This window comes from Prenolepis imparis, unplaced genomic scaffold (genome assembly GCF_030444845.1).
Source record: "Prenolepis imparis isolate NDT839.2.m4 unplaced genomic scaffold, iyPreImpa1.0 SCAF_4, whole genome shotgun sequence".
Lineage (NCBI taxonomy): Eukaryota > Metazoa > Arthropoda > Insecta > Hymenoptera > Formicidae > Prenolepis > Prenolepis imparis.
The window spans coordinates 3,119,175-3,134,852 of NW_028141162.1; the positions used below are offsets into that span (position 1 = coordinate 3,119,175).

Consider the following 15,678-nt stretch of genomic DNA (forward strand, 5'->3'; position numbering starts at 1 on the left):
ACAGTGATAGAGAATTGTGTGCAAAACTGCAAAAAACGGAAGATTTGTAGGGAAAAGATAGGGAAGAGATTTGTATTTGTATTTATCAAACTTTCGATGTGTCTTACTGCAAATGAATTTATTTGTTTGCAACATGACATGTAAATATACATTATATACACCGCAGGAGACATTAAACATTATGCCTCTTTTGTCACGTACATTGTAAGTATTCTAAGAAATTGAGTGAACGCGATGATTTTGAGATATATCCGAAGCGTTTTTCGGAGAAATCAATTTTTTTTTAGCCACAAAGTTTCGTAGAGAAATAGTCTACAAATTCACCTAATGACAAATTCACCAGATGATAAACTCGGTCCGGAAAAAAATCCGGATCCGAATAATTTATTTATTTATTTATACTTAACATAAATACATATATGTGAGTGTATGTGTATATGCGCGATCCTAAACTTTTACATTTGGCTATATCAGTCATGGGTATGTTGACATGTTAGCGAATGCATAAAAGTCATTTACACTTAATTATATATACATTATGATAGAATATCTAAAAAGGAGACAGTGTAGTGTGTTCTTAAACGTATACGTATAAGAATTATTATATAGGAGCTTAAATTACTACATTTAAATAATTCTTCCTTAAGTTAAAAACAGTCTAGATAAAAAACTTCTATAGAACCATATCTATTTTTACAATTATTGTTATTTATTTAAAGCGCCGGACCTACATCTTTCTCGAACAAATTGTCAGTAAAAGAAATAAGTAGTTAGTAAACAAAATTTTAAAAGCGTCTCTTTTTGAAAAAGCGAGCAACTCAAAGAAAATGTTTCGCTTTATTCCGCTCCGTTTATCTGTTTAATAATCTATCATTCAATTATATGAAATTTCCTTCACCAATTAATACGAAACTTCTTAAATATTCTAGAGTTTAAAATCCAATATTTAAAAGACGCATTTTTTTATATAATATTTTTGTCGGGTAAACATTTCTTTGTACGCGCGCGATTTTATACAATAAAATTGCACGTGTCTTTATTTGCCTATACAAACATTTCGAGACGACGACAATCACAACATAATTTAAGTCGGCTTGTTTCGAAACAGATTCCCTCGTTTCGTTGATTGATCGATTTTTTTTGTTATTTCTGTTTTAATGCTTACAATTCACGTATGTGACCTTCTCGCCGTTTACGATGTGACTGTAACGAGCACAAGCTCGGACGAAAAGTGCAGGTTTGAGCTGGACTGTAGGGAAAAAAAGAAAAATAATTTTTTTAAAAATCCAAAAAGCTGTCGAGATCTGAAAACGGATTAATAATAAAAAAAAAAGACACACAAAAAATGTTATAAATTTCAAAAGCTTTCTATATGTAAATTTATGTATGCAGAACATTATTATTAACGTTATTTAACATACCCTCTCTCTCTTCTTTATTTCATGTGTTACTGCACACGTTTGTTTAGTTTCACGCAAGAAATGTGCAAGAAGGCGCTCAATCCAAGACTCAAATATAAGTTAGTATTGTTAGAGCACACACTCACATGCCTTCTGATTCGAATCGTGGTCCCCGCAGGACGGCTGCTGGATATAGAGAGCCGGTTTCAGCGCCCGGCCGTCCTGGTCCTCTATCTGAATCACCAAACCATGATTGTTACCGTTGCCGTGTGAAGAACCTCGCGGGACCATTCGCCAGAATCTCAGGCCTTGCCTGACATCCAGCACTAGCTGTTTGCCATAGCTCGTCAGGGGCGTCACGATGGAGTCCATCAATCGTTTCTTCGCTAAATATATGAGAGAGAAATCGTGGCTCTCTTATATTCTCTTAAGTAAGTGAGTCACGTAAATTCAGTAAATTCCGATTAACGATTAAACACTCACATCGATGCCTTTTCAGCGACTTCATGTAATAATAAACGGATATCCTGATTTTCTTCTCGTCATCCTCGTCTTCGTCGAAACTTCCGTTCGCGAAAGTCGTGAGATTTTCCTGCGGCAACTTATAAATTCGCAATTTTGCCGCGACAACATGATCGCCGGAAGTCAGATTTAATTGAAAATGCATGTTCATCGAAAACGGATCCGTCCAAGCCTCGAGATCCGTGTTTCGAGGTATCTGGCCTATATAATAAAATCACAAATTTTCCAATAAACTAATAATATTCTCGGAACGATGGAAAAGATAAACGAATGATTAAGCTACTAACAAGTAGGCGAAAACATGGTGAGCTTCTCTCGTTGAACCTGATTGGTGCTGGTGCTATTATTGTTGCGTCTCCCAGTTATGTCGAGGATTAGCGTCTTAATATCTTCCAACGCCTTCTGACTTTGACTACACAAAAGGAGGATCAAAATTTATTAGGCTACACGGAGCGCCTGAATAAAACGGTGAGTAATAACGAGCAGGCACATCAATTTTGTAGCAAAATCGCGCGTTAGTAAAGTCGCTTTTATTAGTATCTCGAACAACGTCGTGTAAAATATCGTTCACAGAAATAATCAACAATCATAATGCAGAGTCAAGCTATTATATGTATTTGAAGGTTTCAAAAGTTCGTACAACAATAAATAATTCGTTCGATCCGCAACAGCTCAGACGTCTGAAACGTCCGAGCGATCTTGTGAAAATATTGTAAAGCATCCTAAATATTTTACGCATTATTTAAACGATGAGCTTTCTAAGAATTCTATAGACACTTTCGGAAGAAGGCGATCCAGAAAAGGCGATCGTAAATGTCGCTTCATAAATCTAGTGCGGCGGCGCGTCTGTGCGGGCTCGAGAATTTTCACCTCAGGTTCCCGGCGAACTCTTCCGGGTGCCGACGCGGGCCAACGGACGATGGTCAGTGACCTACAGAGAGGCACGGTACGGCTCGCGGAGGCATTTATTATACGTTGCAGACAGTGGCTAGACAGTCGGCGGATACACCGGCACCCCAATCGCCTCGACTTACCGTCTGGCTCTCGCGGAGAAACCTTAACTTTTTAAGGCCGCGTCTCGAATGTTAAATCCGTTCTCAGGATGTCTCGACCGGGCTCATTTGCATCGTCCTATCTCATCCTACCTCGGGAATTTTTTTTTCTGCCACATCGGGGCTGGACATCGCGTTCGCGTGACTCGAATTTTACGCCTTTCTCCGTTACTGTCAATTACTATCAATTACGGCGAAAATGTTTATGAAATCGCGAATTCGTGCTTCTCCTCGCCCGATATCGTAAGAAGAACTTGTTTACTCGCGCGCGGTTCTTCAGGGTCTCGCGGGACTTTCATTGACAAGCGCGGTCGGCGGTTGTCGCGAAAAAAATTTCCAGCGGACTAGAAAAAAGGAGCGATGTGCGAATGCTATGGGGAAAAAAGAATGAGCGTCGTTTCTCTACGACATCGACAAGGATCGTATTCGAGACGCCCACTCGGGAGATTTCAGCGCAGTCTCCACGTCAACGACCTCGTTGACTTGTTCGAACGACAAACAGAAGAATGTATTTCCATGAACGGCGGAAAAGAAAAGGAAATGAGAAGACGTAGAAAACGCGGGAAAGGAAGTATGGAAAAGAAATTTAACGAACGCGAGCGACAGAGCGGCAGAAAGAAAAAAAAAAGTATTTCTTTTAGTACCTGAAACCTATCTGCCCCGACTTTTTCCCGCCGTCTGAAAGGAAGCGTTAAATGCGAAGGCTGCGCAGGAACCATACCTTTGAGTAGAGACTCGTAAATGACAAGCGAGACGGACAAAACCCATTTTTCATCTTAATCTTAGGTCATAATCGGTCCTTCTTTTAGAGTGTAGGTGGTCCCCGATAACATTTTATCCACAGGGTCCGAATTTATCGAGAAATAGGTCCCCCCGGTTTTCTCGAAAGGCAGGTACAGAGGAGAAGTTACGACTCTCTTCTGCGAAATCACCGGCTACGGTATACCGAACCCTCGAATGTTCGATTCTAGGCATGCTCGTTAATCTAGCCGCGGCCAAGTCACGCATTTCACGCCGGTTCGTTGCGTACGTGCCACGTCTGTCCGCCGTCTGGGAAAGGGAAGGACCTGGACAAGTCTGGAGGCCGTTGCATCATGCGAACCGGCGCGACGGATCCTCCTCGCTCTCGCCTCTCGTGAGCCGGGTGTCGCGATAATGAAATTCACTGGAGCATAGCCGGCCGTGTAGACTATTAGCGTTGGAAATTAGATAGGGAAACAGAAAGAGAGAGAGAAAGATATATATATATATATATAGAGAGAGAGAGAGAGAGAGAGAGAGCGCCCTTTCGGCGCATTTCGACGAAAATTTTAATCCTCCCCGGACCTGGAATGTTAGAGAGATGAAAAAAAGAAACGAAAACCCCGAATAGAAAAAAAGAGAAAAAATAGCGAAGAACGGTTCCTCGCGACGCGATAGGCAACGACTGATTGGGTCGCCCGTAAAAATGCACATTGCACCGTCTGGCGGTGCGACAACGACGACTGCGGCAGCGGCGGCGACGGCGACGACAGCGGGATGCAGAGGACGGAAGGCGGGAGAGCAACGGAGGCTGCTCGCGCGAGGGGATCACCCGCGCGCCAGCGAAAACTTCCTCCTCTCTCTCCGTCGCGCGCACCATCGCTCCGTCTCCGTCGACATAGGAAGAGAGACGCGCATAGACAAGGTCAACGCATTAAATTGAAATGTGTTACGTAACCTCGTAAGAGAGTTCTAACTGCAGCCCGACTAGACACCCGGCGATTACGAGGGTGCTCAACTCGGTGTCTCGGATGTCTGGCGCACTATTAAACGACATTCGTCGCGCGGTTTCTCAATCTTATTGTTTTCGGTCGCGAAAGAACCTGAAGGAACGTCCAGATATCTTCTCCTTTCCCATACTAAATCGCTCGACGAGAAATCTGCGATCGCGAAGCGAGACTGTGGAAAAACTGCCCTTCGAGAGAAGACACGTCAATCGAACCAAGAACGAGAATAAATTTTAATAAATTTGCATAGCCAAAATTAATTCGCGAGACAAATTAGAATGAAGAAAATGGCGCCGCATAAATAGGATTCGAGAATAATATCCGACCAGGTTCTCTTCTCGCGATGCAACCGCGCGCGCGATGCATGATCGTGCATCGAGCGATGCACGAATGCATCGGCAACGGCATACGGAGGACTCTCGAGACGGGCTACGCCAGTGCCGGCACGAATGCATTTACGCGTCTAGACTTAATAAAATAAAAGAAACGCCCGCGCGAGCACCCGCACGAGTGGGGCTGCGAGCAAGTCGTGGGGAAGCGGGAGAGGGCGATTTAAAAACACAGCTAGAGAGACCGCAGCGGAATTTCCACCGCGTATCCTTCCTGGCTGAGAACACTGTCCCTAAACCTGTCCCTCGCGCAAACTTTATCGCACCTTCACCCGCACTCCTCCCTTCGCGAAACCATATTCCGTGCGCGTTTTATTTACATATAAAAAAATCGCATTAATATTATATTTAATTGGAATATTTTATCAATTCGCGGACTCCATAAAAAGAGCTTCGATACGATCATAATTATTAAAATTTCCTCGGCAAAAATATTTCGCGCATTTCCGATTCAATGGAATAAAATAAATAAAAATCACAATTTTCTTTTCTTTACGAAAGAATATTATTTACTTCCCTGTCGCTATACGTTAAGTTTTTCTTTACTCTCCCCTCGACGCGATACTTTTTTTATCCATCGAGATATTTTTACGTGACGAGGGCAACGTTTCGCTGAGAACGACGTCGACCGACGTCGTCGACGGATTCTGCCTCTCGTGTGTAACGCGTCGAATTCTCCAATTTCCACGACGCTCGCGCAAATAAATACCGCCGCGTGAAAGAAATTTTATTGGCGTTTTGCAGCGACAGGTTCTGAAAAACTATTATCAGACGTCAGATCCGATATGTCTTGTTTTTAATTGCAAGAAGTAGAGTTCTACAATATATTTGTTATGCTACAAAAATGCATGTATATACGTATAATTTGAAGAGTTCTGCAAAATTAGAGATTTTTTGAAGAAATTTCGTAGAGTTCGCACAGATGCTGCGAATAATGTATGATGTAAAACTTTCGCGATCTTTTCTTGGCTCTTCAGCGACATATTTTCGGGATACGCAAAGATAAAATATTCGCTTATATATCGTATTGCTCAAATTAGCAACAAGTGCATAAAAATCGGTAAAAAAATCATGCAATTGTTATCTATGCAGTTGCATACTCGCAATGACGCATGCAAATATATTTCTTTCAAGTAACAAATGAAAAAAAACATGTCAATCTTGATTCAGAGGTATTCGCAATATAACACGTTTCATGCGAGAAATAATCCGCGAGTCAAGCGACTATCGAAAAATAAATTGTAAAATAAGATTGTAGCTGAGAAAAATGCACAACGCGCGAACGCCTTACCAGATGATAAAGGCCTCCATGGAGGCTTACCTGCCGAAGCTTGAAGTTACGTTTTCTCTAAAAGACACAGAAAGCAGATATTGTAGATACTAGAATTGCGTTTGCCAAGCGGAGAATGCACGTGATGAACGACATTTATATATTATAGAATTATGATTCAGTTATGATTCTCATGTACGGGGAAAAGCGTATGATTTTATAAACGCGGAATCAAATCAGGGAATATTATGTACCGACGTAAAAATTCTCTATTTACGAATATTCAACATCGCCGAGCTACTTTTTTCGTGATTCACTTTTCCCTATATTACGTTAAGACCTGTTCGTTTGTTTCAACTTACTCTCGACGATGAGCGCGCACCAGTTGCTGATAGGCAGAGAGATTGACTGAAGATGCGTTCTCGACGGACGATGCATTGATATTGGCTATGAATTGCTTCGTCTGATCCGGGGCGTCGTTCTGATACTCCAGAGTATCATTCTCATTTCCCTCCGGTAAGATATTCATCATCTGCTCGTCGTAATCTGACGTCTCGTTCTCGTCGACGTAGCCCAGCGAGTCCGCGAAAGCCGGTATCACTCTGTAGACATCCTCTCCAATCCATTCCAGCCCCTCGTACTCGCTGATTTTTCTATTGTCCGTATCGTTGTCCGCGTTCTTGGCGAACGAGTCGTTGAAGAAATCCGTCGTCGAGGTATCAATCGCGGTCGCGTTAGACGTAATATTTGCAATGATATCGCTCGTGATGGTAGACTCTGGAAACTCCGTCGTGCTAAAAATAGCTTGATTTCTTGTATAATTTGGCCTGACGTCTTTCAAATTCCCCAGCTGATGTACTATGGGAAGTGGAGTATGCCCAGTAGCCGCAGAAGAAGCAGACGAAGAAGAAGTAGTAGACAATGACGAAGCGTGAAAGGAATTAGCAACGTTCCGGGCAGTCGTGTACCTCAAGGTCGAAGGAGCGCGATGCTTGGAATCCTTGGACGAGGCGAGGACGTCTCTGTCTACGAATCTCGATCTCTCGTCCGAACCAGAGCTGGAATCGAATTCGGAATCGTCGTAGGGTATCTTGAAGATCACGTGGGGCTCCATGGCACGGTCGAAGCTCAGATGAAGATTCTGCGATGAAGAGTCCTGCTCCTCGGTCTTTCTCGACTCGTTCTCGTAATCAAGATTCGTGGGTTCGGACCACGACTGCTGCTGCAGCTCGAGCTTGGTGGCCAAGTTCTCGTAATCAACCACAGCCTGACGATTATAAGCGTCAAAATCGAAGTTTTTGTCATCTCTCTCCTCGTATCGGTCTCTCTTTCTGTTGTTCCTGGACACGTCGACGTCGGGATCGTAACGAGAAGACGAATCGACTTCCATGGAATTGTAGTTCCAATGCTTTGCTCTGTTTCTATAGAGATTCTCGTCGTGGAATCTTCTCCCGCTCGACTCTGTTGTTTTCTTCAATTCTTCATCCTTTCGTTTATCGAGTTCACGCTCGCGAATCGCCAGCACTTCTTCGGGAGTGTAATTGAGACTCTTCAGCAGCAACATATTAGCAGTGCTGAGATCACCTGTGATTATCTGCAGGATCGCCTTTTCCAGCATCTTTTCTACTCTCCGTGCACTGAAAGGAATTGAGCCCCTTCTGTCTAAGGCCTCTACGTGTTTTGCACTTTTCTTTAATGACTCTGACAGCAAAGTGTCCGTGGTTTCTTCACTCTTAAAATTGGATTGTTTTTCGGCAAAATCTACGTGACTATTTTCTTTTCTGTGCACCGGATAAACTCCATGGTGGTGATGATGGTGATGATGATGGGACCATGTATCGGTCGCGATGGACACCAATAAAATAAGCACGATGGTTTTAACGCCCATTATCGCAAATAATAAAAAATTATTCGAAGAGTTTAATACAGTCGCCCTGCACTCAAACGATATTCGATTATAAAATGATTCGTATTTCCAAAAATTATTGCAAAAGAAAAAAACAGCTTGAAATACTCGATTCGATTTCCAGAAATAATTTTCAATATCGAATTCGGAAAATTTCGCGGAAGATTACTCGGCAAACGAAGTCTATGAGTAATCTCCGAATTTTTAGGGGGAAGAGGGGACTTTGTTCTTCAAGAGGATTACTCGTTAATCTTCTCGTAGTTAAATCCTTAAAGCTCGTTGACAGATAATATCGCGCGCGTTATTATAATCTCTGTTTCCGATTTCAATTTCGCTCACCTCGCGGAATCACGAAGCAAGACGGCAACGAGAGAATCGTCGTGATTCTTAAAGGGTGTCTTTCCTCTGGTTCTCCGAACTTTGTCGAAATTTCTTCGGGATCTCGGGACGTCACAATCGCGTGCAACTCTGTGACCAGCTCGTCACCTAGCCACGACGCTTCTCCGAACACCGCAGCACGTCCAGCAGCACGTGAAGAAGAAGAAGAAGAAGAGGTAGAAGAGGAAAACGTTTCGTACGGAGGCGCGTTAGCGAACTGGACCGTGATTGGTCTGCCGGCGATCGCGAACTAAGTTCTAATCGCACGAGAAAGGCGCGAGGTGCGTAAGTAGGAAGGATTCGTATAGTATGCGTGTGCACGCTCTGAGCAGTAAGTCTCAACTGAGCCGTGATACTGGCCAACTCACAGACATAATTCTGTCTACTCACTAATTCCGAGACAACCACGAAGCCGCGAGAGGAGACGCGCCGGTGTTACTACGATGACTCCTTTTTTTCTTCCCTCTCCTCCCCCTCTAGTCTTCTCTCTTTCTGTCTGTCTTTCTCCTCCTCCCCCTCTCTCTCTCTCTCTTTTTCTCTCTGCACCACCGTCGTTGCCTCTCTCACGTTGGCTCCACTCTTTCTCCTCCGCTCGAGTAATCCCTTTTCCCTCGTGCACCGAAATCCCGCGGAAGACAGCCTTTTCTCTCCTCGCGATGTTTTATCTTCTCCTCTTTCTTTTGCTCCCTTCTCCCTTGCTACTGTTTCCTCTTCTTTTTCGTCCTTTCCTTTGTACTCGTTTCTTTTTTGGCACGTATCTGCCTTCCGATGATGATTACCGAAGATTGTGTCGAATTGACCCGTCGATCAAACTCCCGGTCTTTCTTTTTTCACCGTCACTTATCTCTGCGATATCTGTTTGTTTCAAATTTCGCAAATCTCTTGCTACAGATCGTCGGTTTCATTCCTCGTTCATGCAAATATTTACGTGGTAGTCGAGAATCTTCATACTGACACGCATGTGGCTCTTCCTTCTCTTTCCTTCTTGCAGACGAATATTATCAAATTTTTTTCCTCCTGTCACCGCGACCGCAAATGATGGTCTACGCGCGCGCGCGCCGGACTTTCGCTACCAAAAAATCGATCTCGATCTCCTACCGTGCGATAACTCGATCGAATCGTGGCCTCTTTTTCCCCGGGACACCGTCGCGTCGCCTTGGTATATTTTGATTACTTCACGAAAAAAAAGAACGAAAAGGAAGAATTTCTCTCCTCTTCGTCTGTTTCTACGAAGTCTCGGTCATTCGGCGAGATAGAGTTCTTCTGAACGACTTGAGATAATGTTGCGCCGAAATGCGAGAGAAATGGAGGTAGGAGAAAAAGAGGAACAGGTACAGGGAATATATGACGGGAACACACGAAGCTTGCACGAGAGAAATGTACAAGGAGGCTCGTCGTATTCGGATGGTCGTTTCAGGGGCAGCCACATACGATTTTATAGGGTGTCTCCCTCTCCGCTGTCTAGACGAATCGAAAGATATGATCTTTTGAATCATAATGTATCGCTTTTAATAAATGCAGCCTCCGCGTGCGTGCGTGAAAATACGATATGTGGCAACGCACGCAGACGGCAAGAATTCGAAAAGAAAAAAAATAGTGGAAAAAAATGAGACGACCGTGACAGATTCGATTTGCTTCCACGTATGTGGAAATCTCTCTGAAAATTTCGATTTCGCTTAATTTTTATAATGATTCGAATTCTAATCAGCTATTTATCGGACGACTACTTTTGAATTAGATATATCTTAAAAGTAAATCGCAATGTTAATTAAATAAGCTCGGTTTTGTTTATAAAAGAAGATGATAATTGTGTTTTTCAAAATGTAAATTTTTTAAAAATTATTTCTAGATGAAAAAAAAATGATATGATTCATAATATGTTTTTCTACGGAGATTGACTATCACATTCGGAGATGAAAATCTGGACCACAATAAAAATAGATATGTGCCTAAACAAACTCGTAAATCTACACTTTCCTATCGAACTTTCCGCAAAAATTATTATGACGTAATCAAATTTAATCTGATATTTTGATTGATATTTCGATGCACCTGAATTCAAGGAGAGTCCCTGACAAAGTACGTCAAGCGCTATTTTTACGAAAAATAAAAAACCTCATAATAATTATTTTTTGAGGAAATATTTAATAAAATAATTACACATTGAGACAACATTTTGACATAAATTATTTTCACACAGTTTTATCTATTTAAATAAATTTTATTTATTTAAATATAAAATCTCTGGCTAGTAATATGTCTCAAGATGTATCTCAATATTTCGAAATGTAAGTCGCAGTACGTCTTTCTCAAATCGATTCATGGAATCGTCGTCATTGACGAGTATGCAAGAAGAAAAAAGAAACAAAACGTTCACCGGTAAACAAATCGATGAATCGAGACCAACGACGTAACCACTTATTCACCCCTGCACAAACTGGGTTGGCCGACGTATCTGGTGGGGGGCCACGTGTGTCGAAGGAAGTGCATTGCGGTGTCCCGGATACACACACATCTCATATACCTTATTCTTGATTTCGCATGTACACACAGAGTGCGCACTTAAATTACATACGTGTGCGACTTCTACGGATTGAATGTGCCCTTTCTAAATACGTCTGCGAGCTTCAAATTGCTCCTTTCCATTTGCTTAAACTTTAATTGATGAATCGAGATGCCGAGATCGTTCTCATATAATAATTATATCTTAAAAAGGGAGATTATAACTCTTGTGGTAAAATTAAATTATGTTAACGTTAATCTAATGTATTTCTAGCTCTAGTCTCCAAAGTTGAACGAAATAAATCGCGTTTAAGAGGCTATACACAGTTATTTCTCACTTCGATCCCTTGCTACCCTAGAAAGAGACAAGAGGACGAATTGAATTAAGATTAAAGTTACGCAACGTCGGTGAGAAACCGGCCTTCGGAGACTCTCGGAAGAGACACGTCGGGTACATAAAATACCCACGTGCGATTTTGCGCGCGGGCGTGCAGACACGCGGGCTTAACTGCGCACGGCGAGTCCGACGAAGGGTTATAGGGTGCGTGAGAGAAGAGCGAAAAGGAGAGGGCCATGGACACGAATGCAATTTGATCCCGAGAGAACGACACGACAGTTGTCGCCGCGGTGCAACGGTTCTCTGACGTCAGCACCGAATTCTCCGTCGCGGATCGGACATGCGGACAGACAATCTGGCGTCTAGACGTACCAAAATAAATAATGCGCAGGGCCTCGTCACTCTCTCTCTCTCTCTCTCGCTTCGCCAAGTTAAATTGTTGCCTCGCACACTCATTACATACTCGTGCATCGTCCTTGTCAATAGCGACGTTCTGACGTTGGCTCATGGGGGATGTTACGGAGGTACACCCGAATGTGAGAGTCTCCGCAGAGACGCGGTGAAGAAATTCCCTCCCCACTATAGATCTTTGAGAAAAGTAAAGATAAAAAATTTCCCTTATTAAAGGTATTTCCCTTGTTACTTCATCGAGGAAAAAAAACTGCAAGGAAGAATGTACCGGCGGGTTTTTCGCAATATGGAATTCGATCGTAACAACTGGCAATGCCATCGCACCGTTTCTCGGAATTGTTTTCATAGCCCGGGGGAGGATAATATGCGAGGCGTAGTTTTCTGTTCGTGCGATGCAGACAATATCGGGGCAAGACGCAGAATGCAACGGCAGACGCGGCAGAAAAACCGGCGGATAAACATCGGGCTCCCGGGAAAAAGAACCGTCGTCTCACCTGGCATCGAGTCGCAAACGCCGTGCATCCGAGATACGCCTTCCCTAATGACATAGAGTCCTCTCTCTCCTCTGGGGCCGCCGTCGCTCTTTCGCTCTATCTCCCTCGCTCTCTCTTTCTCTCGGTCTCACCTCGGGGACGGGGCACGTCCGAGCGAGAATTTAAGACGTTCTGCCCACGCGCGCCAAATTATTCCGCCTTATGCCCGTTTCCTTCGATCGGAATTGTAAAAAGGGAAGAGAGAAAAAAAAAGAACGAAACAGATTCCACCGACGCCGGCGCGCGGACCCGCGAAGACTATTGCCACGGCAGCGGGGGTAACGGGGGGGCGTAAGAAACGGGACGAAAAAGAAATGGAAATCGTGCAATTTGCATGGTCTCTTCTCTCCGGACCAACACACTCGGGGGTCCGGATAAGGTCTCTCTCTCTCTTCTCGGGATCCGTCAGGGGATACTACGGCACACCGCACGGATACTCCGCCTTCCCAATTCTCGCTTCGTGGAATCGGGATTTGAATTTCCGAGTGGATTGCGCAATCCGCGCGCGTCGGCACCCACGCGTAGGCGCGCAACGCAATCGTCTCTCCTCGGCCCAGACGGTCATTTTAAAACCAATAGCCGCCTATCGCGAACACGCAAATCGCCGGAGAGGAGATCTCTTTCCCTCTCTCCCCTCTTTATCCCCGCGCTCACCTCCTCATAGCCTCACTCGATATTCCGCGCTCGTTCGCACACAGAGACACATGCCTTCAGGCCGGAATGCGAGACGTACTTTTATAAACTTTCTTGTTAGCTAAGCGTATAGCTGAGCTAAACTTCTTCCCCGAGCGCAACTCTCAGATCAGAGAGCCTAAAAAGTCGCATTCGATGATTCTTAAAATTGCAAATAATTAAAAATATATATAGTGTTTCTGGCATGCAAATTAAGAACAGAGACGAAATCATATAAAATATTTATAATTGATCATGTCGTAAAATTTGTGATTTTATGATATATTATTAAAATAAAATAAAAAATATATATAAAGCTCAGGGTTTGGCGGAAAAAGATTGACTTGAAGACGAGAAAAGAATTCGTGTATGAGAAACCGCACGAGCAGGGTTTTCATTCTTAAACGAAATACGTAACACGTCGAGATTGGAAGGAGAAGAAGAATATCGGAAATGACGTAAAGAAGTTACAAGATGGAACACGATCCGTGCAGCCGCCGAAGGGTGTCGCGTGCTGCGACACAGACGATGAATCGGACGCACGACATTCCAACGAAACGGGAGTAAAGAAGAAAGACGAGAAGACGAGGAAGGAAGCGTACGCGCAGTCACGTACGCGTTCCGTCTGGTTAAATCGCATAATGACGAGGTGCCTAATCACAAATTATGCCGCGTACGCGACAACCGATTCCGTCGTCGCGCATCGGGATTATGTAACGCTAAACTTGAACGTCTCGGCCAGTAATAAATACACACGTCGCTTCGACGTAAATATTTCTAATAATCTGCTCACATGATGTGTATATGCGTCCCCTATTATTAGTTACTCTTAGTTGGAAATTAAAAGCGGAAAAACAATCAATTATGACAATTTATATTAAAACGGAATAAAATAAAATTAATAAAGTAAGACCTAAGAGAGCTGATAATCCTGAAGCGCATATAAGAGTGTATATAAGAAGTTTGACATTCATATTCTTAGCTCGAATTTTAGAGAGGCTTGAATGGAGCTGGATATAGAGTTGTGTACGCATTTCTGTTCTAATGAAACAGTTAATTCGACGCTCTTGTTTTCGAGCCAAGGGAGGCGATAAGAAATGGCGCGACGCGGATGTTGACGACGTGAACGAGACGTAGGTTTCAGGCGACGTATATAGGGGAAGGGCGTGATGAAATTCTGCGGAATATTTAATTTTTCCTGTGCTCTCGTGTGTCCGGTATCAGGCAGATCAGCAGGTACTATTTCAGCGGGCGCGAGGCAGAGCGAGTGTATCCGTATTTCCGCGCATCAGATTCGTCTGAGAGAATCATCGCTGACAGAAATTATTCGACGTTGATACGATGGCTTTCCAGGGCCTTTCCAGGGCCTTTCCAGGGGCCTCTAGGATAATTACATTGCGATTAACATCGAGAGAATAATTATTCGCAAGACGATCGTTCTCCTCGTGCGGAAAATACGCCGACTTTCGCGTATCTCACGAAATTTGACTATCCGTGTTGCTCTTGGTACGGTGCCAGAAATCTAAAGCTGGCCCGCTTTGCTATATCACGCGTGCACGTAGAAAATAGAATAATTCTCGCATAGAGTGACTTATCAAGGCCGTGAGTCGGTAAGGCACATTAAACGTAAATAAAAAAATCTATTGCCTCCCCTCTGCCACAAACATTCGACGCATAAATAGCCCGAGGTGTGATGGAATATAGAACAACGCGAATATACGTTACGCTCTGAAGTGCAATTTCCTTGGCACCTTGGTATATAGTTGGAAATTTATAATAATAATATGGTTTAATGACAAGTTTTAGAATAGAAAGTCCTGTTAATATTTCGATCGTTTTCCGTACGCGAAGTATTATGTAACATCACGCCGAAGATTAATTCTCTTTCCCCCCAAAGATCCTTTCCTCTTATCCTCGAACAGCAAAGCAGCCACACCGCGCGCTTGTAAATACAACGAAGTCTAAAACATTCGGCAGACTAAACACATTATTACGTCATGTGACAGTGTCGAAAAGGAAGTCCAAGCAGAATATAATCCACTAATGAAAGCAAATCTTACGTCGGCGAGAAATGTTTCCGTTTATATCGGTAGAAATTACGCTGATCTAATCATAACATTTACTATTCAACTCAAAACTTTGCAATCTGCGATATATATGGAGTGTCTAAAGTGAAAAGGAGTTAAAGAAAACATATATAATCTCGCGTTCTACAAATCATTTTTAAACAGAGAGAATACGCTTTTTCTGCAATTTATTACAATAGTCTTGCTCCGAAAGATGGATTTTAAGTAACTCGAGTATATGAAACGGAAGAAAGAGGGAAAGAGAGAAAGAGAGAGAAGAGGAAGAGCTTACAGAGCGAGAAAAAACTCGAGACGTCGCGTCGCACACATCGTCGCTTCGAACAAAAATTCGAACATGATTCTCTAAGTAAAATAGTGTTCTCTCGCGTCGCGTCTCGACGAGATAAGCTGAGCATCATCTTCCCGATTTTTTTTGTTCTTCGCCAGCAGCCAGACAGTTTAGCCTTGGAAGCCTCCGATTACTCGGACTTT

General features: G+C 43.2%; 2 protein-coding genes across 5 annotated transcripts in view; both read right to left on the reverse strand.

Moving 5' to 3' along the window:
• LOC145935100 (uncharacterized) overlaps positions 1 to 15,678 on the reverse strand; it is a 129,504-nt gene that overhangs the window by 94,425 nt on the left and 19,401 nt on the right. The window lies entirely within an intron of this gene.
• On the reverse strand, positions 102 to 10,407 carry LOC145935368 (uncharacterized). Of its 3 annotated transcripts, none has more exons than XM_083036629.1 (6): positions 6,744 to 10,405; positions 6,433 to 6,459; positions 2,210 to 2,334; positions 1,884 to 2,123; positions 1,547 to 1,786; positions 102 to 1,249 (listed from the first exon to the last, which is right to left on the reverse strand). In XM_083036629.1, the coding sequence occupies exons 1-6, from the start codon at positions 8,267 to 8,269 to the stop codon at positions 1,155 to 1,157; spliced, it is 2,253 nt and encodes a 750-aa protein (XP_082892755.1). In that variant the 5' UTR covers positions 8,270 to 10,405; the 3' UTR covers positions 102 to 1,154. The 3 variants fall into 3 exon arrangements, with proteins under 3 accessions (XP_082892755.1, XP_082892757.1, XP_082892756.1); XM_083036631.1 differs by having other exon boundaries at positions 1,551 to 1,786; positions 6,744 to 10,400; XM_083036630.1 differs by lacking the exon at positions 6,433 to 6,459 and having other exon boundaries at positions 6,744 to 10,407.

Coding starts and splice junctions, on each gene's coding strand:
- LOC145935368 (XM_083036629.1), bottom strand. CDS start 8,269: ATGGGCGTTAAAACCATCGTGCTTATTTTATTGGTGTCCATCGCGACC. Junction 6,460..6,743: donor GTGCGCGCTCATCGTCGAGA/GTAAGTTGAAAC, acceptor TGTGTCTTTTAG/AGAAAACGTAACTTCAAGCT. Junction 1,250..1,546: donor CGATTCGAATCAGAAGGCAT/GTGAGTGTGTGC, acceptor TTTTCCCTACAG/TCCAGCTCAAACCTGCACTT.